The 26,257-nt window shown below is 50.8% G+C and overlaps 10 protein-coding genes across 10 annotated transcripts; 7 read left to right on the top strand and 3 right to left on the bottom strand.

The window, feature by feature from the left end:
• Positions 1-1,500: 1,500 nt before the first annotated feature.
• BCR38DRAFT_437968 (fungal-specific transcription factor domain-containing protein) lies at positions 1,501-4,811 on the bottom strand. The gene is made up of 8 exons (XM_040860558.1): positions 4,462-4,811; positions 4,336-4,389; positions 3,282-4,217; positions 3,197-3,224; positions 3,119-3,124; positions 2,933-3,065; positions 1,947-2,878; positions 1,501-1,882 (listed from the first exon to the last, which is right to left on the bottom strand). The coding sequence occupies exons 1-8, from the start codon at positions 4,521-4,523 to the stop codon at positions 1,796-1,798; spliced, it is 2,238 nt and encodes a 745-aa protein (XP_040714098.1). The 5' UTR covers positions 4,524-4,811; the 3' UTR covers positions 1,501-1,795.
• A 1-nt stretch (position 4,812) lies between these two features.
• BCR38DRAFT_371973 (uncharacterized protein) lies at positions 4,813-7,347 on the bottom strand. The gene is made up of 3 exons (XM_040857294.1): positions 7,068-7,347; positions 5,351-7,011; positions 4,813-5,293 (listed from the first exon to the last, which is right to left on the bottom strand). The coding sequence occupies exons 1-3, from the start codon at positions 7,144-7,146 to the stop codon at positions 5,156-5,158; spliced, it is 1,878 nt and encodes a 625-aa protein (XP_040714099.1). The 5' UTR covers positions 7,147-7,347; the 3' UTR covers positions 4,813-5,155.
• Positions 7,348-9,560: 2,213 nt separating this feature from the next.
• On the top strand, positions 9,561-10,339 carry BCR38DRAFT_346315 (FAR-17a/AIG1-like protein; the record flags this gene model as incomplete). The annotated part of the gene is made up of 2 exons (XM_040856251.1): positions 9,561-10,090; positions 10,153-10,339. 2 exons carry the CDS (start codon positions 9,561-9,563, stop codon positions 10,337-10,339), a joined length of 717 nt encoding a protein of 238 aa, XP_040714100.1.
• Positions 10,340-10,611: 272 nt separating this feature from the next.
• BCR38DRAFT_236114 (uncharacterized protein) lies at positions 10,612-12,310 on the top strand. The gene is made up of 4 exons (XM_040854357.1): positions 10,612-10,888; positions 10,945-11,002; positions 11,061-11,963; positions 12,020-12,310. The coding sequence occupies exons 1-4, from the start codon at positions 10,883-10,885 to the stop codon at positions 12,169-12,171; spliced, it is 1,119 nt and encodes a 372-aa protein (XP_040714101.1). The 5' UTR covers positions 10,612-10,882; the 3' UTR covers positions 12,172-12,310.
• A 1,694-nt stretch (positions 12,311-14,004) lies between these two features.
• Positions 14,005-15,297, top strand: BCR38DRAFT_346362 (cytochrome C1 family-domain-containing protein; the record flags this gene model as incomplete). Its single annotated transcript, XM_040856253.1, has 4 exons — positions 14,005-14,079; positions 14,214-14,371; positions 14,497-14,559; positions 14,622-15,297. 4 exons carry the CDS (start codon positions 14,005-14,007, stop codon positions 15,295-15,297), a joined length of 972 nt encoding a protein of 323 aa, XP_040714102.1.
• Positions 15,298-16,203: 906 nt separating this feature from the next.
• On the top strand, positions 16,204-17,290 carry BCR38DRAFT_236167 (uncharacterized protein). Its single transcript, XM_040854358.1, has one exon. The coding sequence runs from the start codon at positions 16,409-16,411 to the stop codon at positions 17,252-17,254; it is 846 nt and encodes a 281-aa protein (XP_040714103.1). The 5' UTR covers positions 16,204-16,408; the 3' UTR covers positions 17,255-17,290.
• A 308-nt stretch (positions 17,291-17,598) lies between these two features.
• BCR38DRAFT_345777 (DNA glycosylase) lies at positions 17,599-18,357 on the top strand (the record flags this gene model as incomplete). Its single annotated transcript, XM_040856206.1, has 1 exon — positions 17,599-18,357. A coding segment is annotated over one exon (759 nt), but the record flags the coding sequence as incomplete, so codon positions are not given.
• Positions 18,358-19,975: 1,618 nt separating this feature from the next.
• BCR38DRAFT_437982 (putative pyroglutamyl peptidase type I) lies at positions 19,976-21,498 on the top strand. The gene is made up of 3 exons (XM_040860559.1): positions 19,976-20,526; positions 20,615-21,058; positions 21,131-21,498. Exons 1-3 carry the CDS (start codon positions 20,458-20,460, stop codon positions 21,365-21,367), a joined length of 750 nt encoding a protein of 249 aa, XP_040714105.1. The 5' UTR covers positions 19,976-20,457; the 3' UTR covers positions 21,368-21,498.
• Positions 21,499-22,131: 633 nt separating this feature from the next.
• On the top strand, positions 22,132-23,089 carry BCR38DRAFT_486543 (uncharacterized protein; the record flags this gene model as incomplete). The annotated part of the gene is made up of 3 exons (XM_040864044.1): positions 22,132-22,141; positions 22,207-22,332; positions 22,956-23,089. 3 exons carry the CDS (start codon positions 22,132-22,134, stop codon positions 23,087-23,089), a joined length of 270 nt encoding a protein of 89 aa, XP_040714106.1.
• Positions 23,090-23,515: 426 nt separating this feature from the next.
• Positions 23,516-24,686, bottom strand: BCR38DRAFT_458840 (uncharacterized protein; the record flags this gene model as incomplete). Its single annotated transcript, XM_040862217.1, has 3 exons — positions 23,516-24,333; positions 24,367-24,474; positions 24,605-24,686. 3 exons carry the CDS (start codon positions 24,684-24,686, stop codon positions 23,516-23,518), a joined length of 1,008 nt encoding a protein of 335 aa, XP_040714107.1.
• Between the last annotated feature and the right edge of the window lie 1,571 nt (positions 24,687-26,257).

The following is a 26,257-nucleotide window of genomic DNA, read 5'->3' on the forward strand; positions in this document are numbered from 1 at the left end:
GTTTTAATTGCATATATATTAGAACTCTATACTGCACTAACCGCATTTCGCACCTTCGGTGTATGGAGCTTCATTTTGCTTTGCTCGACAAAGCTCACAGTAGCATTCCATTCATAAATTATTATATGTAATATATACCTGCTTTAACATCCCGAGGATATAATTAGGTATTCTTAAATGAGCTTTCCTTTTAGAAGGGCCCCGTCTTTCGAGAAAATTATTTAATTTTAAACTAGTCTTCATCTAGTGGTTATAAGGAAGGGCCATAGCTAAGTGCTTTATATAAACTAAAATATCTACTGATTCAAGCACTTTACATTAGAGTCCGGGGTTTTATTACCCGGCGGCTGCGTCGCCATGCGAATTGCCGTTACGAATACGACAGAACAATGTCGTCTCTCTATTTTGTGTGCGGTTGTAGAATGATTGCAAAGTGAACAAGATACGCGTTGTTAATGTGGTCGTATAATTGTCCTGGATTGAATCGTCCTTAGAACCCCCAAAGCTGAGGAAGTTCAAGTTCCATGTTTCCCCATGAATACGGGCATCATTGATTTCCCTCATGTCAAATAACAACTCTCGGAAACCTGTTCGTGCACATTTATGAGCCTTAGGGGGTTGAAACTCGAGTTGCTCTAAATTTATGCAAAAGTTGCGCTAAGCAACTCGAAGCAGACGGTGCCAGATAGTATACGCCTTACTGGCCATTATAACTAGAAACACCGGTTCTACAAGCCCCTGTGGGTGTGCAGTCAGTATACCACCCCGACAAGGAACCGTTACAGCACCTGCATGCGCCGAGCTCAAGGTGCCTTACATAATGAGCACCGCCTCATCGAGCAATATCCAAAAAGTCGTCAGGGGAAGCGGCGACAACCTGAGATGGTTCAAGTTTCACGGGCCCGTGGACGACGAAGTCACGGCCAACGCAACTGGGGTCGAAGTCCTCCTCGTGACTCTCGACACGGGCATCATGGCATGGCTACTTGCCGATCTCGACATTCATTCCATCGGGATTTCTACACCAACCTCCAAGAAATCGCCCGCGACGAAGCTTCCTACGTCACCTTCCTCTCGACTGGCCCCGGCGCCGTAAACGAAGCCAGATAGCGCTTCCCCTGCATCCCAGCCTCCTCCTTCCCCTTCCTGGCCACGATCCTTGAAGACTTCGGCGTCTCCGCCTACCTAGCTGCCGCAGCCGCCACCGCCGGCTCCATCATAACTGTCAAGGCGCTGCACGCAGCTTACATCCGCTCCGCCCTGCCCAGAAACGACGACTTCCCTTTTCCAAAACCGTATGATACGCCTTTGGACTTATACACTGTTTTCTCGTTGGCTGCGCAGTTCATCACGGGGTTCGCCGAGGGCGACCTGGCGCTGACTACTCCCAAACTGGCCAGCCTCCGCCTTCGGGACAAACATATGTCGTGCTCAGCACAGCCGATGGGCCCACCAAAGCGTCGGATGAGAACACCCGTTCTGAAGTAAGTACCTTGGAGGTCAAGACCTGAACGTTTTCTATTGTTAGACACTTCTGCAAGTACATATAATACCTTGCTGGGCCAGAAAGCGGGGCCGGTTTTGTTTACGACAAGCCTCGCGTGGTCATTTCCATAATAGCATCTATTCGAGTCAATCCTCCCATATTCCCATTTATAATGAGACAGTGTCTTGAAAAAGTCATAAATAAGATCATAAGCAGATATTCCGCAATTGGTCAGAAGCCGAGTGTAGGGAAAGCAAAGCTTGCGCTGATTCTTGTACGCCGGGCCTCCCATCTTTCCTTCCCGCCGGGTTAACCGATGAACTCCGTACTCAACACTGTCTCCCAGGGCTGCCCAGTTTCCCATACCTTCTCCATCAATCGACGTGATCTATGTATCTGCATAGTGTTAGCGGTTGCATCATAGTTTTGAACAACAATACAAGGACGAGAGGGGACACACCGTTGTCATTCCATGCATCTCTCCCGCGGCAAACCTCTCCAAAATGAGAGCTCGTTGCCTTTCTTCCTTAGCATCACAACCCGCGGTGAACATGGGGAAAAGCAAGCAAGCCTCGGCCGTTCCACCTCGTCGAATCCTGTCAAAACACGCGATGATCATCCTCACGGCGTGTTGAACACCTTTGTCTTCAGACGGTCTCCCTAGAATCCTCCGGTAAAGATGGACTAGGGCGGCCCAGTGGAAGGCTTCATTTGTAGCTGTCAATTCCACCCTGCCCCATTTCTCCAAATTGCCTTTCATATGAATATGTTTGCATGGCCGCGGCGGCTGATTCATGCTGTCGATGATGCCCTCCTCAAGCTTGAGAGCCTGCTCGGCGACCTCTGCGTTGGGCTTCCAATCTGTCCGTACAATGTTGTCTGCGCCGAGCCGCTCTGTAGCACACTGTCGCGCAAGGTCGGCAATCTTCGCAAGAAGGTATATGCACCGGGTGGTAAATCCCATTATGCAATCGATCTCATCAAACCCGTCATTCATGTCCTCGATCTCGTAGTCGAACATCCAAGCGGTAGATGAGTCTTTCAGTCCACCACTTAGACTACCAATGACATCAAGATATGCTGCCCAGCTCCACAAGAACGAGCATGCTTGATTTTGTCGAAAGTTGGTCTCGTAGTGCAAGCCCCCTGGGCGCGCAGTGATGAGTTCCTTGGCCAGGTTGAGATGTTTCTGCCACGGAATGCCGTACCCGAATGCTTTTGGTGAAGCAATCTCGAGCGAGACAAGCATGATTACGGTGGCAAGGTTGGCGTTAGAGAAGTTCTTCTTCGGATCGGAAAGCGCCTGGCGCAACGCAGGGAAGATATCGGTAACCCAGCTGGCTATTCGCAGCTCTGGTTCTTTTTGTTTCAAGACTCGAGCTCGATGTGACGCTTTGCACAGGATGATAAGTTACAATCCATTGGGGCGACCCGATCAGAACGTACCAGAGTATGCCAGGATTAGAGCAAGAAGATTCTCGTTCTTGACGGCCATCTCAGGGAGGGTTATTCTAAATGGATTCGCATGCGGGTCGTCATATGGTACGAGACAACTTGCAGTGTGATTTATGAAGTGATGCTAAGCTAGTAATTAGAGCACACACATCACACGAATAGTAAAGATTGACTTACAAAGTACTGCAAATCTTGTCAGCATAGAGATACTCAGTTTGGGACAAGGAGTGGGCATAGTAGATAGGGGTCATTTACCAGTAGGTTCATAGGGTTATGAAGAAGTCTGCTTACTGTCAGCGCAAAAATCCCAGTATTCAGTCAATCCAAGGCGTTTTCTTACTTGGGTGGCAGCGGTTGAAGGTAGTGCGGGATGTAGATCGGAACGGGCTTGTCGTAGTAACCTCCCGTGTCTAGGGTCGTATCGTACGTCTCGAGGCCAAAGGCGAACTCGGCAGAAAATAGATCATCGTCGAAGTAGTCAAGTGGCGTGTCCAGGCGATCGCAGGTTGCGAAAGGGGAAGTAACGGTGCTGATTGCATTCTCGTCGTCATTCTTGCCAAGATCCAGATCGGGTAGGCCGCGGTCCATGCCGTAGTACTGCGGCTCTGTAGAGTATGATATGTGCGTGTCTATACTCGCAGAGGGATAGTATGACTGGCTTGTACAGTCCTCTAATGAGGCTCGTGGGCCAGGGGGTCCCGAGAGGAGGGAATGAACCGACAGTCTCCTGAGTTCGGGGGTTAGCGTCGATTGTGGGTCCGATATGCACACTTGACGTCCATCTTCATCGCTGTACGTCGACGAAGCAGCTGGTGTCAGTGGCGACGGTATTGACGAAACGACAGACCCAGCAAACCTGTAGACAGATGCCCCCGAGTCTACCGTCGATGCAGGAGACGAAACAGGCCGCTTCTCTGATGAACCTGCAGTGCTCGACGCTGTGCTGACCTTGAAGCGTTTGCTAGGACGTTGAAATGAATCAGATGGACTATCAGCCGTCGAGCTTCCGGCTTCAACGGGGGCAGAAGTGGAGACAGAGGAGATCCCTTCGGATTTTGAGGATTCCTTCATCGGTCCCAGCGGTTCCAACTTACGGCCTGCTGCCAGCTTCGACCCGGGTTGGAACTGATGGACTAGCTGAAAGCCTCTGCTCGGGACTGTTGACGATGGGGCATCTGACACGAAATCAATGGTTGCTGGCTCGGGCCGTTTCCCCTTTCGACCTTCCCAGTTCAAGCGAATGCTGTAATCGCAAGCCTCCCCAGCTCTCTGACAACTATCATTTCTTGCAATTAGCTTACGAGGTCACTTGTAGATGAAAGCACATTCTGGTATAGACTCATACGAGCGTCCGAACTCAAACGAAGACTTGGAACATCGCCAGGGGAGCATACTTGAGGCATGATGGATGCTCTTCGCCACATTTGATCTTGCGATTTTTGCATGGCCTTGAAACATGTCAGTTTTGTTCATGAGGTGGTAGTAGCAAGATGGTGAGTGAGGTCTGTCGGCATCCTTACCAGCAACCGTTTCGACTTCGCCGTTTGGGCTCAGGCGCTCCAGGCTTCTTGGGGCGAGGCATTGTGGTTGTATCGCTAATAAGCGATTGCCGTTGATAGGGCGCGAGGTATCGGTATCATGGACTTGGCATGAGTCGTAAGCAGGCGGGACCGGCTGGCAGTGGAGACATGTTCTGGCGGGCCTCTCGCAAGCAAAGCAAAATCGTTTACGAATGCGCCCGCATGCTTATGCTCATGCTTATGCTCATGCTTATGCGGTAGTGCGATAACGCGGGATCAATAATGGATGGAGTGAAGTTAAAATGCATGTTTCCTCTCACTTGGTGGTCGCTCAGCGGGCAAAATGGGGTTCGTGTTCGAACTAGCATGGGCAACATTGATAAGAGCCCGGCCGAAGCTAGGATGGATTGACCAGCCGGCAACGCTGCGCCGCTTCATGCCGATGCAACTTATCTAACAGTTACTACGTATCCGCCCATCTCAGGTAACCAAGATCTGAGTGGACCCCACTCCGCCTTCCCACTAACCGTTATCAAGGAACTTGACCGAAGCCGCTTATTGCAACGGCTCGTTAGAAAGTCGTCATTATGATTGGTTGCTCTGACCGAGAGAGAGAGACGGCTTCTGGACCGCCGAGTGCCATCGTGGTTTGTGGCTCAATTGATCATAACCAAGAATCCCCCCTAGCCCAATGCTATACGACGTCGATATTGAGAATCTTGATGTCCTCTTCAGGCTTCTCCTTGTAAGTGCGCACGTTCTCGATCTTGTGAATCACATCCAGCCCTTGGGTTGCCCGCCCAAAGATGGTGTGTTTGTTATCGAGCCACGGCTACATTCGTATGTTAGCTGATTCGCATGGCCAGTTGAGTCCGTGGCAATTGCTTACCGTCTTTTCTGTAGTGATGAAAAACTGACTGCCGTTCGTGTTGGGACCTGCATTTGCCATACTGACAGTATATGGCTTGTCGTGCCTGAGAGTCGAGAACTCATCCTCGAATTCTTTGTTCCAGATACTCTCGCCTCCTGTACCGTCCCCGAGCGGGTCTCCGCCCTGGATCATGAACTTTCGGATCACTCGGTGGAAGATCGTGTTGTTGTAATATCCACGCTTCGAGTGCGTGACGAAGTTCTCAACCGCCTTGGGTGCCGCATCCGGGAACAAACGAATATGAATGTCGCCGTACGAAGTGTGGATGATGGCGGCGGTGCCAGTCTCAGCTACCTTCGTCTGCTGGGCCTTCTTCGCACCCAGCATCGTCGGTTTCTCGTTCTGAATGTCTCGTTGTGATCGCGATATTTCCTCGTCGTTGGTGAACATGTAGAAACGTTGCTTTCCGACTGCGGTGGAAACAAGCATGGGATCCCGCGTCTCCGACTCTTGAAGCAGGGGATTGTTGGATGCGGCCATGGCCACCGTCGTCACCCCTTTCTTCTGCGGTTGGCCTTGATAGATGGCCAAATTGACAGGCCGCAGGTTCTCGTCCTTGCCATAGATTTTTACAATGTGGTTTGTGAAGGTGTTCAGGACCTTGACGCCCAAAATGGAACCGTACAGGATGAAATGACCCGACTCGTCAAATATCACGTTGACCTTGTTCCGTAGATCAGTTGACTCAATCTGGCGTTCTGCCGCGAGACGCCTCCCAAATTCCACGTCTTCCAGCTTCTGCATAGATGTTCCTGCCTGCTGCATCTCTTCAATGACCTGGAGAGACTCATCATATGTCCTGTACAGCTTTGCCGTGGCAAACTCAAATATTCGAATCTTGCGATCAGGCATCGACAATGTGACGAATTGGTGGCCCGAAGGTGATATTGTCAGAGACACAGGCACTGACTTGGCCTTCTTGAAATCGAAAAGGTTCGTAGAGCTCTTGTATTGGAACACATTGTCTGGTTTTTCGTAGTTGTTGCTCGGACTCCAGTACTCGAGCATTCCACTCTCATCGGCGGAAGCCACGCAATCATACGCATCGTTGAAACCCATCAGGGATACAATGCTTCTATGGAGACTCTTGATGGTGTGTATTGGGGTCTGGCTTTCGCCCTGTCCATCATAGATATTGATCAGGGGGTTCGAATCGTCGGACACGGCCAGTAGCGGGAGGGAAGCACCACGTTTGTGCACCCAGCATATGCACTTGGGCGTGTATTCAAGAGCTATCATGGATAGTAGGTCGAAGGTAATAACGTCAAATATCTTGATGGTCTTGTCGGTGCCGGCTGTCGCAAAGCTTCGCCCATCTTGGCTGACCGAGACGGACTGGATCTCGCCGTGGTGCGCCTTGAACTCTTTGACAAACTCGATACCCTGCCCGTCCTTCTTCCAAAATTTGACAACCCCGTCGACTGAGCTTGTAATGAGGAAGTCGGTCAACGGCGTCACAGTCACGAAAGAAACCTGTTCCTTGTGCATCAGGGATTTGGAGTATCGCGCCGACGTGGGAAGGGCTGATATGTACAACTTTTGGTATGGGAGGACTCGTCGTTTCTTCTTTGGGGCCACTGAGGGGAGCTGTGGTCCCATGTCATCGTCCGAGGAGCTGTCTTGTCCATGTCAATAAACAGAGCACATTGAAGGAACCATAAGAGAAGACACTTACCAGAACCATCTTGCTCCGCAAAATCGGAATGACTGCGCTTGTTCGAATTTGTGGCATCTTCTTCTTGTACAGCTGTCATGGCGAAGACGGGTGAAGTGCTGCTACGGCGTCCTGACAAAGCTTCTGTGCAAGCCCCTTGCTACTCAGCTGTTGAGTCGCGAAATTTAGTTGCAGCATTGACGACGCCCGACCGGGCGCGTTGGAGATGCCAACCTCCGATGCAACCCCACGGGCAGTTGGTGCACCGTTCCAGGGCCCAACTGGTGCGCCGAGGTCTATTAGCAATTGCGGAACCAACGGAAGGTCCAAGTTCACATGCATTATCGTCATGAATCTAAAACGATCAATATTTAATGGGCAAAAGATTTAAATACCCTGTATAACCCCTGTAAAGATTTATTTACCCTGCAATTTTCTGCCGCTTTTCTCTTCACATTTCCGCCATGCTTTCTGACTTCATGCCTCTGGAATTAGCATGCGACTACTATTCCTCAGCTCAACATGACGTCGCTAGCCCTATTATCTATTCCTATTGATGGACAAGAGTTCCTTGACCTTGATACTCTATCGCTTGCCCTCGACAACTGGGCTGTAAAGGAGAAATTCTCTTATCGGGTTGAGCGGCGAGATAAGACCCGTGGCTCCTGGGTGTGTGCCTCTGCGTTAAGCGGCTGTTTATGGCGCTGCCGAGCAACCTATTCCCCTAGTGAGGATATCTGGCAGATTCATATTCTCGAAACGGAGCATAGTTGTAGCGGAGCTGCAAGGCAAAAATTCTCCTCTGCGTCTAAGAAAGACTGGTTAGACCGTATTGTCGCTGCCAATATTGCAGTAACACAGCAGACCCCCCCACAACAAATACTCGACCTCCTCCGTATCCAATTCGCTGAAGATATCGACTACAAGAGAGCTCAAGAGTGCCGGTTGCGACTACTCGACGGAGATATTGGCAAGCAACGACATAGCTTCCAGTTACTACCCGCTTATAAGGAGCTCTTAGAGACCATCTCTCCTGCTATCCATATCGACTTACTTCGAGACCGCCATCAACGTTTTGAACGAATCTTCGTTTGCCCTGCTGAGAGCCGCTCTACTTATACCCTTTGCCGACGTCTCCTCGTTATCGACGGAACCTTCTTAAAGGGTCGTTTCATCCTTACTCTATTGCTTGCCGTCACGATCGATGCGAATGGCGAGACTATTATCTTGGCCTGGGCGGTAGTCGAGTCGGAAAATAAGTCTTCTTGGACATGGTTTTTACAGCACCTTCGTTGGGCTATCCCAGAGGTCTCAACAGAGCAGAGCACAATTCTATCAGACCGAGATAAAGGACTCTTTGACTCGGAGAAGGTCCTCGGTCCGTTAGCTACAGGGGCGTGGTGCTGTCATCATATTAAGGAGAATTTCACGGGAAAGTTCGGGAGAGGACTTGCCTCTTTATTTTGGACTATCGCCCGAGCACCAACTCTAGCCCAATACGAGGCAGCTTTAGAGAAGCTTCGACAACAAAAGCCCGAAGCTGCGGCATATCTAGAGGCGGCAAACCCTTCGCTTTGGGCCGAGGCGCTATTCTCTGGGCGTCGATATGGCCACGATACAAGTAATATCGTCGAGTCGCAAAACGGAGTATTAAAGCTTGATCGGGAACTTCCAATTATTGCTCTCCTCGACTCAATATGGCACCAGGTTATGGAGAAGAGGGCAGCTCGGCTTCAATCTGCTTTACGGTTGATAGAGGCAGGGAAGACAGCTACCCCATTCGTTGAAGGGAAATTACGAGAAGTGAGGCAATGGGCGTCTAGTAATCGTGCTCAGTTTTCGTCACCAACGGAAGCAAGAGTAGTACAGCCTGACGGCCTTATTTGCATTGTAAATTTGACAGCAGGGACATGTTCATGCCGTCGGTATCAAAGGAATGGAATCCCTTGCGGGCATGCCATTACCGTAATACTAGCAGGAGGGGACGGTATAACCCCTTATCTACCAGAATCTCTCTCTCCGACAGTTTGGGCTGCCACGTATAGTAGCCCGATGCCAGCTATCAGCGTCTCTGAGCTCAAGCTCAAGCCAGAGGACCCTTGTAACCCTCCAATTACTGGAGTACCTCGAGGACGCCCTGTCAAAGAGAGGATTCGAAAGGGGGATTCTCGCCGCCCTCCACAGAGCTCACAATCGCGATGCTCTAGTTGTGGTGAGACTGGACATAATATGAGAAGGTGCCAACGCCCCCATGGATAGCTTGATAGGCCCGATCGGTGGGTCTGATGGATTGGGAAGGCGGTGGGAGGTCTGAGAAATTGCAGGGTAAATAGATCTTTACAGGGGTTGTGCAGGGTATTTAAATCTTTTGCCCATGTTTTAATTGATCAAGTCCTGTTTACTGCTTCAGAATTTGGTGTCGTTGACATTCTTCTGAACTCTTCCATGATAGTCCCCCAACTTTTTGACCCCAAAACTGCTTCATATCCATCTCCACGTTCGCGGTTCTCCAAGATGGCTCGGCATCGTCTCCAAAGGTTGGAGGCTCCCTCGCGGACATTGTCAATGCTACTGCATATCGCGGGAATCTTATCCTTCACGGCCTCGTTCAAATTTCTTGATCAATGGGAGACCCCGATATCGAGCGCCTACGGTGGTCATTATCAGTTCTTGACCATTATAGGCCTGGCTCTGGCCCAGATCACCTTCGTGGTTGGCCTCCTAGCCGACATCACCCTCTCTCCAATGCTCTTCAAGGCAAAGAACACACTGTCAACGTTCTCGGCTCCACTCGAGATCCTCATCACCATTTTATACTGGGGACTATGTGCCATCGATAAGTCTCTGGTGTTTCCCCCGGACTTGCAGCTGGACTTTTTGCCTGATTTTGGCTTCCATGCGGCGCCGGGCATCATGTTAGCCTTGGACCTGCTGCTTCTAAGCCCGCCCTGGACAATCGAAGCTTACTCTGCAACCGTTCTGAGCATGTCACTTGCGATTGTGTACTGGTTTTGGGTTGAGTGGTGTGGACAACAAAATGGCTGGTAAGAGACGGCAATTATGCATGCTGATATGACGTTAGGGAGTCGCTAACATTTAGAAACAGGTACCCGTATCCTATCTTCGAGTTACTCTCGACGTGGCAACGAGCACTGCTCTTTATTTCTTCGGCGTCTTTGATGACCGGCAGCACCATGCTACTGAAATGGCTGTACGGCAAGCTTAATGGTATTGAACGTTTCCAGAAGGAAGCTATAACCAACCCCGCCGGATTTCACACCAAAGGCGAATAAGCTACTGAAGCCAAGGGGTAGGAGAATTCATATTTGGGTTGGTCAGTGGCGTACCGGCCATCCGTATAGTGCAAGGTGTCATGGCCAACAGACCAGCTACTTGGGTAGATATTGAGGTAGCTATGCTCCGAGACGGCTCAGGCATTTAAGAGACAGACCAACCACACCCTAGCTGGGGGTGGAAGGGAAGACCGTCGTACGTTATATTCCCCACTGGCCGGGTAAAGTGGGTGGTCTCAGGGTAGCTGCATGTTGCCCCGCGGTTCCCGATGTAAGTCAAAATTGGTGCACCCGTTTGTGACGCCACCAAGACCAATCCCCCACGGTTTGTTTAAGATTGGTCAACTTTTTATACCATGCGAGGAACGCTGACCCCGCCAATGTTCCTATTTCATCTCCAGTGACTGAATCCTCCAAACTTGTAACAGCGAAGACTTGAAATAGAAGCAAGATTCGTATTCCCTTACTAGTCGAACAGAAAAGCAGAATCATATTCCATTGACAGCGAATTTCCCCGGCATTTCTTCCTTCGTCTTGCCCACCATGTCGGTAAGGCTTGCATTTCGATCCGTCCCTCGACTGTGCTCCTCTGACTCATAATTTAGAGCTTCTTCATTGAGAACAAGAATGTCGGCAACAAGACTGAGAGTGAAGATTGGAGAAGTAAGTTAGAGTAGTGTTAGTCAGGTACAGTTTCAATCGGTTTAACTGGCTCTTGTAGTTCGTGGTTACAACCCTCTAACACCACCCGATCTGCTGCAACACGAGATTTCCCAAACCGAGAACTCGAAGAAGACAGTTGTCCGAAGTCGTGAGGAGGTAGTCGCAGTGGTCAATGGCAGCGACGAGAAGCAAAGACTCCTGGTCATCATCGGACCATGCTCGATCCACGACCCACAAGCCGCGCTCGAGTACTGCGACCTGCTGATGCAGGAAAAGGAGAAGCACAAGGACGAGCTGTTGATTGTAATGCGATCCTACCTCGAGAAGCCCCGAACGACGGTCGGATGGAAGGGCCTGATCAACGACCCGGACATCGACAATAGCTTCAAGATAAACAAAGGCTTGCGCATATCGCGACAGCTCTTCGTCGACTTGACCGACAAGGGGATGCCCATTGCCAGCGAGATGCTGGACACCATCTCGCCGCAGTTCTTGGCTGATGTGCTATCGGCTGGTGCTGTCGGCGCAAGAACGACAGAGAGTCAACTGCACCGTGAATTGGCCAGCGGTCTGTCCTTCCCGGTCGGGTTCAAGAATGGCACAGACGGGACACTTGGAGTTGCTATCGATGCTATTGGAGCCGTTAGACATCCCCACCACTTCCTGTCTGTCACCAAGCCTGGTGTTGTCGCCATCGTCGGGACGGTGGGCAACGAGGACTGCTTTGTCATTCTGCGCGGCGGAACTCGGGGCACTAATTACGACGCAAAGAGCATCGGCGAGGCCAAGGAGGCCTTGGCTAAGTCGGGATTGCGCCAGCGACTGATGGTGGATTGCAGCCATGGCAACTCGTTGAAGAACCATAAGAACCAGCCCAAGGTCGCCGCTACACTGGCGGAGCAGATCTCGAATGGCGAACAAGCTATCATGGGCGTGATGATCGAGAGCAACATCAATGAAGGTAAGCTGGCTCCATTTGATATTACAGGTGCATGTTGCTAACTCAGCGCCATACAGGCAGTCAGAAGGTTCCCAAGGAAGGAAAGGCCGGCCTGCAGTACGGCGTCAGCATTACTGATGCCTGCATAGGATGGTCAGACACAGAGTCTGTCCTCCGGACTCTTGCGGACGCTGTCAAGACGAGGAGAAACATTTCAAATGGCAGTTAAAAGTTATGTGTCGTTTAATATTATTTCAATGGGTTCAAGGTAGCAAAAAAGTACGGTACAATGGGCATATAACCTCATATTTCACTAATAGAATCAGATTTCATGACAGTACACGATTCGTAAGCCCATGGCCGCTCCCACTACGTTTCAGAAGGCGAGGTATTTGTCAATTTCCCAGGCAGCATCACGCTTCCACCACTGCACTGCTGCGTGAATCCCTTGCTATCACCCAAGATAATCCGTTTGTGCCTATTCGATGCCAATGAATAGTCAAGCTCGATACCAGCCATTTGTAACTGGAGGCATCGCGCCCCTTATCGCCAATTGAAGTTGTTTTTGAATACTGGAGTTGCTGGTTGCATCCAGTTCTCGGTGTTTCGACGTTTCGGTTTTAGGACGACATCCTTGCATGGAATGGGCTACACGATTAATATCTACATAGTCGAATCAGTCCATCCAGCAAGACAACCGTATTCAGAAGACTACCCCTTACCCGTCTCCAGCTTGCTTTCGGCCGCACCAAACTCGCACAAGATGTCCGGGTAGTATCTCCCAGGAGTCTAATAAAGGAGGTCCTGTGGCGGCGGCGGCCCGACTGTAAGAATCTTGACTTGAAGCTCAACACAGCCATGGGGAAGATGTCGAATAGCAGCCGATTGTCCGTAAAGTCAACCGAGTCGACTGAGCCAGTGCGTCGAGGCTTGAAGAGCATATGTTCTTGGATCCCGCTGAACTCTACCGTTACTTGTTTCCAGGATCGACATGCTCGTCAGGCCGAGACGAGCAGGGTCTTTATGTCGACTTCGACCAGGATGGCTTCCAGGAGCTCAGGGGTGGAGAATACTGCTTGTATTGCTTCTTCAATTGTATTGATTCCAGTTTCAGTACATTTTGGAGCTAACGAGACCTAGCTCTCTGGGATTCAGTCCTAAGCCCAGCAGCTAGATGTGAGAGGGGGTTCTTGGTGGGCTGCAAGCCGCATATGAATTCATATTTGTGAAGCTGCCTACAGAATGTGCAGTGCGAATGAAAATCACCACTATAGATGTCTTCGAGCTTTCGTATTGATCCAGTCGACCTGCACTTGTATTTTGCTGCTGCCTACCTTGAGTAAAAGGTATGCCTATTGCGTTGGGTACGCAAGTAAGGTCACTTGACAAATCCAGGAGAATCAGAATACCCGAGTTTGGCTGCATTGTCCAGCATTGTCCGCAAGGTCACCGAAGGTCGGAATGACGGCCCATGCCATTACATGAACGAAGGTTAGTAGGCCGAGGATAAGTATGTCTACTTTCATGGTCCAACATGCTAAGGTGAGCTTTAAGGCCACTGCGATTTCTCAGAGTCGAGACTTGTCATTTGAGGTAAGATGCTTGCAATTTGCTTTACCTAGTAGATCAATTATTGTATGTATTGTTGGAGTACTCGCAGCATCTTGAAGTTCCCATGAAATTATTAGGTTGATGTTCAGAGTTATGACCCCAAGGAAATACAACTCTACAAGCCCTCTAGATGTTAGTGCCGTACTTCCACCACACTCAAACAAATGTGGGCGGGGCGAGTACGGCACTATCATCCAGAGGGCTGGTAGAGGTGTACAGTGCTCATCTCGAAGGGTCTGTGCACCCGATTGCAGCCAATCAGGTTGGCCTTGATCCAATGACCACGATTATTGTAGCTTTGGAATGATTTGTCGGCAACTTGCGAGCTTTTCTGTTCACCCGAGCGACCTACGACGATTCCCGACCTCACTCACCCTTCGAGTCGGACGACCCAATCACCTCGTCAACCCGCCTGCGGCCCTTCGAACAGCTGAAGAGCAGCACGCCCATCATGTTGGCAAGATCCTGCCTGCGCTCGACGCGCTTCCTCAACGGGGCCAGAAATAGCGCGACCGGCTTCGCTAAGGTAAACGACATCCTTCCGTCTATGCCACACCTGCTTCTCCATCACCAATGGCCACACTGGCCCCACAACTGTCTCAATGGGAGCCGTGGAAACACCATATTGCTGGATAATGGCTGACATAATTGTCGTTGTAGCGAACCGTCTCGACTTCAAGCTCCCGTGCCGCCTCCGAATCCCCTGCCCGATTAAATGTGGCCGCCGCCGCATCCACAGCCGTAGCCATTGGATCCGTGGCATGGTACTATCATCTCTATGGAACTGACGCATTTGCCATGACGCCTGCTGAGGAAGGGTGAGTCGTCAATTCACAACGAAATCCCGACAATGGCCACTGGGGCTCGAGCTGGCTAGCTTGGGCCGCAACACTACGGCTGCTTTAGGTTCACGGGTTGTCCAAATACTGATGGTGATCCGCAGTCTGCATCCCACAGCCTACCCCTGGGTTCACGAGCAATGGTTCAAGACCTTCGATCATCAAGCGTAAGAATAACATTGTTCCCTGTCCAACAGGCTTGATTCCGAACCTAACCCATGCCTGCTAGACTTCGTCGAGGTTTTCAGGTCTACCAAGAAGTCTGCGCTGCGTGTCACTCCTTGAGCCGTATTCCTTACCGAACACTGGTCGGCACGGTCCTGACAGTGGACGAGGCCAAGGCGCTGGCCGAGGAGAACGAGTATGACAGCGAGCCTAACGACGAGGGCGAGATTGAGAAGCGACCTGGAAAGCTTTCCGATTACATCCCGGCCCCGTACAAGAACGACGAGGCCGCTCGAGCTGCCAACAACGGTGCTCTGCCCCCCGACTTGAGTTTGATCATCAAGGGACGACATGGTGGCTGCAACTACATCTTCAGCTTGTTGACTGGTTACCCCGAGGAGCCTCCCGCTGGTGCCCAGCTCGCGGCTGGCATGAACTTCAACCCCTACTTCCCTGGTACCGGTATTGCCATGGCCCGTGTCTTGTACGACGGCTTGGTTGAATACGAAGACGAGACGCCTGCCTCGACCTCACAGATGGCCAAAGACGTGGTGGAATTCCTCAACTGGGCTGCCGAACCTGAGATGGACGACCGCAAGAGAATGGGCATGAAGGTTCTTGCGATCACATCGGTTCTCTTTGCTCTCAGTGTTTGGGTGAAGCGATACAAGTGGGCACCGATCAAGTCAAGAAAGACCGTCTACGACCCGCCGAAGGCAACCAAGCACATCCGCATCTAGACAACTCTCCTGTATGTAATACTAGACTCCTACAGCTCCTTTGTTTTTGTCTCAGCAAAATATTCGAGGTTGCTGGGGCTGGGGGCGATCCGAGGCTAGTGGCTTTAGAGTGTAAATCAAGTTCTGCATTTCTACAGCATTGTAGGACATCTGCTTGATTTAAGTGAAGGCATGTCGCACCACACTCGGGGTGTATACAAGTGAGTTCATAAGAGGCATAAACCTGAAAAGATCAATGGGGATGATACCTTCCAAGGATTTGAGTTCTCTGATATGGGCCATGAGGGTGATGGAAGTCAGCATGTCAATCCTGTATTATAATATTTAGGGTGACATTTTGAGGATGTATTACGCCACCTCGAAGGACTTAAGCTTCATGGTGCTAAACCTGAGAGATGCAGTGTGCCTTTTCCATGTGTTGAAGAGCATTTGAATCGGAGAAAAGTTGTATTTTTATCAGTATCACAACGGGTTCGCATGCAGTGACAAATGTAGAAGTCGGCTTGTATTCAACAACTGACTCTAATTGGTTTGATGGCTGCGGTACCTGCTTTAGATGTCTAATTTAATTGATTTCTTTGGGTGAAATACAATGATTCACAATGTCTGAACGTCTCCGTTTGACTACTGTCCAATTGGAGTCGGGTACCTGTATTCGTGACTTACTGAACAACTCAACTGAAATGGTGAGGTTGCGGTGAAATGTCAGTGCTAGTGAGCATCCACCTCACGGGCAAAATTTGCCATGGAGGCCGAGTCTCTACTGTTACATCTTCAACATCGCAATCACCTTCTGCAGACCTTCGCTTTTTTCCCTTTTCCTTGGTTGCACTTTCTTCATCCCACGTGTCGCCAAGTAATTTGATATTCAGAGGCGACTGCAGTGCCCGACTTTGCTCAATCAACAGCAACTCGCTCGACATCACGACAAACATCAAACAAACAGCACCAGCCATTCCCGAATTAGCGGGACTTCATTATTTCCCCCTGCTCTTTTTTTGGGACTACGTATTTCTTACCGAGTATTACTTGGCCTATCTGACCCTACCAGTGCCAATACACATCTCCCGCTCAAGCGCAAATTTCCACAAAGCTCATACGGTAGACGGACATGATGAACTCTGTCGATGAGCGGCTTGCCGCAGACTACATGGTCGGCTGGGACGTCAAGGATGCCACAGACAGAAGGCTTGTAGGACTCGCGGCCGCCAACGGCTGGGGTGAGGCGGCCGACCTCAAAGTTCTCACTCGCTACAGCTTACTACGTGGGGTAGAGGAGTGGTCCATGATGATCTCGTGCGCTGGAGCCATGAAGAAGGAGCAGTCCGACGTCGATCCACTGGATGGCCAAGATCCTCTCTCTTATATATCCAAGCTCCTCGTAGCTTCAACTGAAGCTGACAGCAACGAGCTGAGCAACGGGGTCTCTGGGCTCCCTTCCAGCGAGGAGAGAGATGCGCCTCCCCCGGCAAAGGCCCCGAGGGGCAAGAGAAAACGTACAAGCGCAACAGAGTCCCACTTCTTCTCAGGCGACAATACATCGAAGAAGCAGAAGAAAGCCTCCAAGAAGGAGAAGCGGAAGGTAGCTCGGGCTGGCGTGCAACTCAAGGAGGACAAGCCCATCTCCGAATCGATCCAGGAACAAGATGTCGACATGCTCCAGGAGGAAGTCCCTGTACTACAGGAGGAAGTCTCTGTGCTCCAGGAGGAAGTCCCTGTACTACAGGAGGAAGCCCCTGTGCTCCAGGAGGAAGCCCCTGCGCTCCAGGAGGAAGTCCCTGCGCTTCAGGAGGAAGTCCCTGTACTCCAGGACGCTGCAGTTTGGTACCGGAGTGAGGATAACATCCCACTTCCGAACGCAACCGACGAACAGCCCAAGGCGGAAGCAGAAACAGAGGCACCCATAGCTTCCGAAGAAGATGATGGCAGCACTTCTTTAAAATCGAACCACTCGTAGATGGCCAGGAGTCTGCGAGTGGTCGTGGAAACCTGGGCCACGACTTGCAGCAAGACCAAAGCACTGATCAAGTCAATACAAAGCAAGACACACCACCAGCATCATCACTACATTCACCCCAAAAAGCCAGAGCAACACCAGAAACCGATTTACTAGAGGCAGTAGTAAAGACACCACATGTAGGGTTGACAGAGGTGGCAAGCACTCCCAGCGGCACCGCACAGAGACGGTACAGTCTGCGTTCATCAACAAAGACACCAAAACGTGCTGCGACATCACATTACTTTGCCACCACAGTTAACCCCCCTGACTCATCTAATATCATAAAGAAGAAAAGCGCCTGGCCGCCGCGCGGAACCGTCTCTTCCTTGCCCTTTCCCCCTCTTTCAGCGCCGCAGTTTGGCCTCGTCCAGGAAAAGCTGGCCGACAACCCTTTCCGACTCCTTATAGCCGTTACGTTCCTGATCAAAACTGCTGGAAAAACAGCCATCCCGACTTTTGATGCACTCATGCAGAAATTCCCGACCCCTGAGGCTTTGGCCGAAGCTGACTCTCACGAAATCTCGGCCATGACCAAACACTTGGGACTCTCAGTGGTCAGAGCTACACGAATTCAGAAGTACTCCCGTATGTGGCTGGAAATACCCCCTAGCAAACATGTCCGCTACGGAGTCAAGAATTACCCCAGGCCAGGCGACGGTACGGACGTGAAAGCCGGTGAAGAAATCAAACCAGAACACGAGGACAATAGGGTCTCGGCTTGGGAAATAGGACACATGACACAAGGCTCCTACGCCATCGACAGCTGGCGCATCTTCTGCCGCGACGTGCTCCTGGGCCTGGCCGAAGACTGGAAAGGCAAAGGTCGGGAAGGCGAGTTCCAACCCGAGTGGATGCACGTTCTGCCCCAGGATAAGGAGTTGAGGGCCTGTCTGCGATGGCTTTGGATGAAAGAAGGGTGGCACTGGGATCCGCACACCGGCGAGAAGGAGGTCCTATCCGAGAAGTTGAGGAAGGCGGTTGATGAGGGGAGGGTCGAGTGGGATAATACTGGAGGCCTTAGGATACTGGATGATGGTGGGTTGGTGAAGGCAGAGGAGTAGATAGTAAGCGGCATGCTTGGGAAAGAGGTTGATTTGGTGAGACTGGTTTACACAGGAGGGATTTGGTAGCAGCAGATGTAGGATGAGCTAGGGGGCTGAGAACACGATATCCTACTCGGTTCACAGTCGATTCTAATGCGTGCATCACTTTTTCCCTGGTACACCCTCCGACGCCTGCATCTCGTCTTTAATGATTGGCGAATCTATCTAGTCTTTGGGACACTTATGGTACCAACAAACAACTATGGTCTACCTTGATCATTGATCATGACTAACAAGACTAACATATATCATTCATTGATTGCAAATCCCATCCTGCATTCCCGGACTGTACCCCTCAGCTTCAAACAAGTGATGCATGACAGCCTCCCTTCCAGCAACTGTTGACCATATTTACGTGTGAGTGGACCAGAAGTTTCGGTACCTGGATATGTTCTTTTGCCCCTTACACCTTACTTCATGTCCTCTTGACCTTTCCCAAGACACTTCGTTTAGAGGACATCGAAATGGTCTTCGAAGCCCATTGTGTGTCACTTAAGTACTGACAATTTCACCACTGGTGTTGGGCCGAACTCGTCTTTGTCAGCCGAGCAAGGCGCTAACCTAGTCATTGGGCGCCCTTCCACTAGTTGTCGTACCTACCTGTTTTATTTACCCTTAGCCAGAAGCACCGGCAGCAGATACTGCTTATTGTAATAACCTTAAACCCACGTGTTATTCGTGACTAACAAGACGCGAAGTGCAATCCTCCAAGTCCTGTCATCCTTCGCTTCGGCAATCCTATATTTTCTCTTCACCTTCCAAGTAGATACAATAGGGAGGGCCGCTGCATCAGCTTACTTGATAAGTAGTCTACATTCAATCTTGCTTGCGAGTCAGGAAGATAAATTGTCGTCGTCGTTCTCTTCGTACACATACATTCCTTAGGTGCCCGGCGAAGGTCAGTTCGAGGCCTCGAATCCCGCCGCGGCCATCCTTCAGCTCTCCATACCTTGATCATGTTGAGGCCTGGTGTTGTCCTTTCAAAGTCAGCAACCATCCTTCTCGTCTCACAGGAGCGCCGAGGTGACGTTTTGGTTCCTAACGTTGTCGAACTTTCGTGGGGTGTAGTGACTCTTCTTGATAGCTTTGGTTTCGATGACGTGACTGGAATATTGGTGTTAATTACTTTACAGTTGTACTTTACGATCTTGTCCAGTATCATTATCATGGGAGACATTCATTTCCCTTTACCGCTACTTGATTTCTCGCCGTTTCTCAATGCCAGGCTCAATTACCTTGCCTACTTTGCTCACTTCAGCAAACCTTGGGTTATAACCCAAGTCGAAACCTTCATCCTGACTTGAGAATTGACTTCTTGATCGCAGTATCTTGCCTGATTGGTTCATGGTTGCGAGCCGGTTCCAACGTTGTACCAACTGAAGGTTTGTGCCTGCTCTGTCTGGCCGGCTTTTGAGGCTGCGTATTCAAGGGATGATTGCTGACAAAATGTCAAGGAAGAAGGAGCTGAAGCATGGAAGGAAGAACACTTGCTTGCACATTCAAAAAATTCTCTACGTTTACAACACCTGGGCAGCCAGAGGTTCACGCACCATCAATTCTTTGTCAGATTGAGCGACATGCAGATTCTACAGGCAATCGCTACCTCGGGAGTAAGCCGGCTTCTACCGAACTCGAAACACTTGCAGCTGCATCGCGTCGTTCGACGTTCATACATCAGTGTGCGTGGCAGATGCCCAATTTGGAGTTCTAACCTAGTCATGTTAGCTTGCTTTCGGACGTCAAAATCTTGGCGCCGCTGCACCCAATGCTCATCACTTGTACAACGTAGTATTACTCCGCTCCTCCATCAATCAAGCATTACTTGCGCCGGCTTCCGAACGTCAAACCTGAATAACGGTTCCGGGCCTCGTTACGATGCGGAGACCAAACTTATTTAAGATATATATTTTATTACCCCTCCTACCCCTCAGCTTTCACGCTCTTGGGCTCCCATCATCAGATTTGATACAATCCTCACGAGATTCTGAGATACCGCGTGCGAGAAAATTTGTGACTCTGCCACCCAATCTGCGACTCAAAAGTACATAGGGTGTTGCGATGGGTTCCATTGACACCTTTGACACCTTTGACGAAGGAGAACTGACGGTCTTGGTCACCGGTTTCGGGGTAGGTCGCAAATACTCCAAGCAGTCCCTCCTTCCCCATCTTAGTCCCGCAGATTGACACTCTCGATGCTAACCAATACCGATTGCAGCCATTTAAGCAGGAGTATCCCATAAATCCGTCTTGGGAGATAGCAAAGTCATTACCGGAGTACCTCCCCTTAAACAGGGTGAAAGATCCGGCACACCGGTCATCCTCAAAGTTCCCCAGAGTTCGGCTTGTTGTCCCACCGGCACCTGTCCGGGTTAACTATGAAGTCGTTCGAGAGCTAGTGCCCTCGTTCTGGGACAAGACCGAGCCAAAGGTTGACTTCGTTCTTCACATTGGCATGGCCGGGCCAGCCGATGTCTACTCGATGGAGAGGAGGGGCCACCGTGACGGCTACAAAATGAAAGACGTCGACGGCAACTTTCTGAACGACGAAGAACGGCATGAAAGGGAAGGCGATAAATGGATATGGCATGACATGCCAGAGGAACTCGTGACCAACTTGGATGTCGCCGACATCTACAAAAGATGGGTTGACAAAATTCCGGTAAGCGTATCATCGAGGTGGTTGGGGAGTTTAGTCTCGGGTTTTGCCACTAACACGCAGGCACTGATGAAGAAATACGCAAACGTCCGGATATCCGAGGACCCAGGCAGATATCTCTGCGACTTCATCTACTTCTCGAGTTTGGCTCACCTTTACAAGCAGCAACGACCCAGGAAAGTCCTGTTTCTTCATGTCCCAGCCATTGGATCGAAAGAGATGTTGAGAACCGGAACCGAACTGGCCACACAGTTGATTAAATCGATTATCGAGAGTGAGCTCAACAAGAAGGAATCCGTCGGGGAGCTTTAACAACAAGGGGGGTTTTGTCAGCCGCAGAGCCATAAATAACAACACAATAGATATTCGCTAATATTCGTTATTGTATGCATATACTGAACAGGTTTTTTTATTTGAGAAGCGCCAATGGGAAATTATGTCAGGTGTACATATGTCCTTGTTAACTATAAACTGAGGCTTGCGCCGTCCCAACCCTTATTCCAACCCTACGGAACGACGGCCAATGAGAACAAGCCACCGTCCAAATAGCCTCAGTATTTGCTCCATTCCGGCTGGCCCCACAGGCCGAGCCGAATAGAAGCTGTTATAGTGTCGGACCGCCTGTCGCCATACCCTTGGTATAATTCTATATCTTAATTCTGTATCTAACGTCATGAAACCGCCACTAGAGTCGGCCAGGGCCAACTTGACGTGGCCTCTCCATTTTCGAGTATGGTGTTTCTGATACTACAAGAGGTCTCTTGTTCCAGGTCTGGCCAAGTCCCCAGCAGTGACATCTCCATGTTCCAATATTCGTCAAGTACTATATGGTCAGTATCCACCCCTACCGCGTAAGCCTTTGCCCGTGGCCACGACATCGACACCGGAAGCAGGTCAAGCCGGATTGACATCATACGTTGCGGCAACGATTTCCCCAGGTGAATCGCGAAACCAAAAAATCATAAATCCCTAGAAGACTACGTTCGGAAGGCGCATTTGCCGTGTCGATAAGTTAATATATCAGAACCTGGACTCCATGCTGGCTTTTGGAGGTTTCGTTTCAGGATTTTTTCAACATGGACCTTCGTAGGTGGGGCTGGCAACGTTGGCCAGAACAGAACATCTGGGGGTCTGAACCTCACAAAACCTAGTCGACGAGATGTTCCTCGTCAAACAAGGAGAATATGGAAGTTTTGCTGTGCGGGAAAGAGAGAAGAAGAAGAACATGGTGACCGTGCGCTCAGGCGAACGAACACAAACGTCGTTTATGCAGCGAAGTACGTAGGTTAGGCAGGTAGGTGCACACGAGCACGATCTTGGTTTATATAGATGCACCATACAGACAAGATGTGAAGTTTCAAGCAGGAGCTGAGAAACGTTCTGAGCGAGGTCACAGCTATGCTTAAGGATCATTATTGCCGCAGGCAGATTGATAACGATGAGGACCGAGGAAGCCGCTCATCGGCGACCTCGGCGACGATCCATTCTGGCCATCCATCATGCACATGGTACCCCCGATTGCCGTTCGCCGATCTCCCGCGCCGTCCCCACCGTTCGAGTCGCCGAATCGCATACTCTTATCGGACGAGAGGATCTTGGTAAAGAAATGTGCAAACTTACCTCAAGAGATATCCATTGTAGGTAACGGCGAAGAGCAACTCAGGTCGCCGATTTGATCGTATAAAAACGACATGTCTCGACTACAAATCCCAAATGTCGAACGTTGTGATAAAAACTTTCGTTACTGTCAGGAAAGTACCTAGTCTCTCTCCTCCCTCACGAGATATCCTCATTTGAAACAACCGCCAATATGTGTAAAAGAGTCGACTGCAACACGTGCAGTACGTTCAGGGTCTACTTTCCAATCCCTACCGTACTTTGGTGCTAACCAAATCGACAGACAAAAGTACTTGGTTCGGATGCGGAAAGCACATCCCGAGTGTGCTGGACCAGCTCCCGGTGGAGAACTGGTGCACCTGCGAGCCGAAGTTTGAAGTGGATGGCAAGAAATACCCTCCAAAGGTCAAGCAATAGAAGCCACAGGACTCAGAAATGTGGTGCACCGAGCTAGGTAGCACATAGGAGTCGGTTAGGAACCCCCCCAAACATGTCGAGAAGCGGTGAGCTTGTTGTGCTGTACCATACTAGCGAAGCCATAATTGACAAATCTGGCGTTATTACAATGTTGTGTTGGTCTGAGGAACACTAACAGTGCTGTTGTCTAACACGTCTTGCGCGCTTTCGTCTAACAAACTTCGCGTGTTCTCGTTCATTAAACACACCCAATGTATGTCTCGTGATGTCGTGCAACCTCAGGCCGTGCAACCTCACGTGCTGCCCAATGGTAATGCGGATCGTTCTCTATATCTCTATCTTTTGGCCCTTTCTCCAGGCTCCGCGGTGATACTGGATTGGCCACTTCACCTCGACGCCAAGCTGATGCGCAACCCGCAGGGGAATTCAGGCTCTCGCAGTAGCTGCCGTGCCAGAAGCAGCCTGTGTCTTTTGGCCGCCCTCCTGTTCGACCTCAAGCGTGCTCGTCTCCTGCTTGACCCCATCCGGTACTTGCTCGGTCTCCTGAACAATCAACCTGGCCATCTCAGCCTCGGTAATCATGCCGACTGCCCCGATCGACAATGGCAGACCCTCCTTCTTGAGCGTGTCACGAATCTGCCCAGCGATGAACCTGATAATAAGGATGGATTTTGATCTCTTGTTCTGCGTTGTTGCCACCCGAACTGACATCAAGCAGGTCCTCGCCAGCAGTCGGCAGCAGCTTGGCTGGTCGCCCCACTCCATCCACTCGATGGCCGAGATGCGTAAGAACAGGGGCATTGTATCGGGGACGACACTGCGAACGGCAGATATGACCTCGAACAACAGCCGGGTCCGGTTCTCGAAGGAACCGCCATACGCATCAGACCGCTGGTCGGTGATAGGCGATAAGAACTCCGTCAGGAGATAGCCATGTGCAGCGTGAATCTCGATGACGTCGAACCCAGCCTTGACTGAACGCGCAGCAGCATCCGTGAACCCTTGCATAAGGCTCTGGATGTCCTCTGTCGTCATCGCCTTGGGCGTCGCGTAGCCGTCGGCAAACTTGATGGCGCTGGGAGCCCAGACGTTATCAGGCCACCCACCATGCTCAGCCGAAGCTATGGCCCTAACGTCTCCCAGCAGGGGGACAAGCCATGGGTCAACGGTGTTGGCCTTCCTGCCGCGTGTGCCAGTTGAATGCCGATCTTCTGGCCGGGGCTGTGCGCAAAGGTCACGATTCGCTTCAGGGGTTCAATCTGGGTCTTTCCAAAGACCAGAATCCTGCGGCGTGATGCCGCCATGCGAAGTCGCAGCAGTAGCCTCGACGATTGTCAATGCATTGCCGTGGATCATGAACTGCGAGAGATGCGCAAAGTGCCAATCTGTCAGATGTCCATCCTCGGCCGAATACTGGCACATGGGCGACACCACGAAGCGGTTGTGGAGCTACAAATTTCGGATCATTAGCGGCTGGAATAATGTGGGTGCGTTTGCCCGGATCCAATGCCGTACCCGCAGGAGGTTCCTGGTTCGGCGTGAAATAGGGTGTGCCCGGGGCCGGCGTGTTGACCGCGGAGGAGTTTAATCCGGACATGGCTTCACACCCGCTCGTGTCGATATGTAATAGAAATAATAGAGTTTGTGCGATACAATAAGAGGGGTGGATGTCTTGGCTTTCATTGGCGTCTGCTCCCGAGATGAGATGAGGGGCTGTAGGAGTGACACAAGGCCCGTGCTGAGCTGCTGCCAGCAGTAATCAATTTCAAACGAGATTCCGCTTTTCTGCGAGGGCCTGGAGCTCTGTCACGGAGCCAATACCGGTAGGGTATCTGGGGTTCATTTGTTGGGGCGTGGGAGATGAGATGTTATTGGCTTCTGACGGTGATTACCTCTTATAGATAGAGAGCCGGCTGGACTAGTAAGTAAGGACATGGCCGAGGTTCCGAAGGCAAATGAGATGCTGAATAACGGTGAGTTCAACTTGAATTATCTAACTAGGTGGGTAACTAGCATCCGCGATTACAGAGCAGGAATCAGGCAGCTGAGCAAGTGGCTGATAAGGTGCGGTTAGTCAAAACGCCGATTTCAGGCGTCACAAGCACGACACAAACCGCAATTGCCCCATAGTGGCAGGCATAACCCAGATTGTGAATCCAGCCCCGTTGCCCTTGCAAACTGATTTGCTTAACTGCCTCTGTTCGCCTCTGCCAGTGCGGGGTTTCGGCACGACTCCATCCAGCAGAGCGGCCGACTATTGACCTGGTCCAATCACCGTTGCCGACCTATCTCCATGGTCTAATGTTTCTGAAAATCTATTGCCGAATTATATGGCGGGCATCTGAAGAGCTTTCGAGACGAGACGAGAAGCCCTGGAAGCCTGAGAGATGAGGCCTCGGGCGGGCTCGTTTGGTCCGATGTTTCTGACAGATCGTCGATTGTGTTTTGAAACAAAACATCAGACGATTTTTCGCGCTCACGACGTCAGTCATCGACTGCACCGCGCTGGCGTACGGGGCCAGCAGTCGCTGCCAGTCGCTGCTGCGAAGGCATGGCAGCGTCGCGAACAACTCGAGCTTGCAAGTCGCCAATCTTCATAACTCAAGAATTCACCTTGTTGAGCGAATACTGGGAACCGAGGGTCTGTGTGACATGCCTCTTCCGCACCGAAACCGTGCGTTCACTTTCGTGGTGCGCCAAAAGTTGACTAGAAAGCGGCCCCAAATGCCTCAACCGCAATGACCAATGACTTCCAGAGCTGTGCAGCCAGGGTTCGATCCGTATTTGCAGATCAGGGGGTCCAAGTGAAGCAGCCATTCAGGTACTGAGCTTGGGACCTGTTTGCATTCTCTTCACGACCGGCCGAAACATCGTGGAGCTGCGACGGTGACAGGGTAGTTCCAAACGGGCCAGTGACGGCGCGCAGGGATGCTGTGGCATCCAACCCACTATTGATGAGACGCTCAAGATGGCCAATCTATCAAGGAAGCCAAGCACTCGAGAAAAAAAGAAGAAAAAAAGGTGCTTCTTAAGCTTAAACCAAAGTGTCGTCTGCTGCATATATGGTCCGACAGCAGACAGCCCGATCAGACAGCATCGTCTGACATTCATCCATCCATCGTCTGACAACAGTCCGATTCTTGCTGCCATCCCCCAACATCATCATCA

This window comes from Pseudomassariella vexata (genome assembly GCF_002105095.1).
Source record: "Pseudomassariella vexata strain CBS 129021 chromosome Unknown BCR38scaffold_9, whole genome shotgun sequence".
Classification (NCBI taxonomy): domain Eukaryota; kingdom Fungi; phylum Ascomycota; class Sordariomycetes; order Amphisphaeriales; family Pseudomassariaceae; genus Pseudomassariella; species Pseudomassariella vexata.

Coding starts and splice junctions, on each gene's coding strand:
- BCR38DRAFT_437968 (XM_040860558.1), bottom strand. CDS start 4,523: ATGCCTCGCCCCAAGAAGCCTGGAGCGCCTGAGCCCAAACGGCGAAGT. Junction 4,390..4,461: donor CGAAGTCGAAACGGTTGCTG/GTAAGGATGCCG, acceptor ACATGTTTCAAG/GCCATGCAAAAATCGCAAGA. Junction 3,225..3,281: donor CTTCAACCGCTGCCACCCAA/GTAAGAAAACGC, acceptor GACAGTAAGCAG/ACTTCTTCATAACCCTATGA.
- BCR38DRAFT_371973 (XM_040857294.1), bottom strand. CDS start 7,146: ATGACAGCTGTACAAGAAGAAGATGCCACAAATTCGAACAAGCGCAGT. Junction 7,012..7,067: donor TGCGGAGCAAGATGGTTCTG/GTAAGTGTCTTC, acceptor GACATGGACAAG/ACAGCTCCTCGGACGATGAC. Junction 5,294..5,350: donor TCATCACTACAGAAAAGACG/GTAAGCAATTGC, acceptor ATACGAATGTAG/CCGTGGCTCGATAACAAACA.
- BCR38DRAFT_236114 (XM_040854357.1), top strand. Junction 11,003..11,060: donor TGAGAGTGAAGATTGGAGAA/GTAAGTTAGAGT, acceptor TGGCTCTTGTAG/TTCGTGGTTACAACCCTCTA. Junction 11,964..12,019: donor CGAGAGCAACATCAATGAAG/GTAAGCTGGCTC, acceptor AGCGCCATACAG/GCAGTCAGAAGGTTCCCAAG.
- BCR38DRAFT_236167 (XM_040854358.1), top strand. CDS start 16,409: ATGATGAACTCTGTCGATGAGCGGCTTGCCGCAGACTACATGGTCGGC.
- BCR38DRAFT_437982 (XM_040860559.1), top strand. CDS start 20,458: ATGGGTTCCATTGACACCTTTGACACCTTTGACGAAGGAGAACTGACG. Junction 20,527..20,614: donor TCTTGGTCACCGGTTTCGGG/GTAGGTCGCAAA, acceptor TACCGATTGCAG/CCATTTAAGCAGGAGTATCC. Junction 21,059..21,130: donor GATGGGTTGACAAAATTCCG/GTAAGCGTATCA, acceptor GCACTGATGAAG/AAATACGCAAACGTCCGGAT.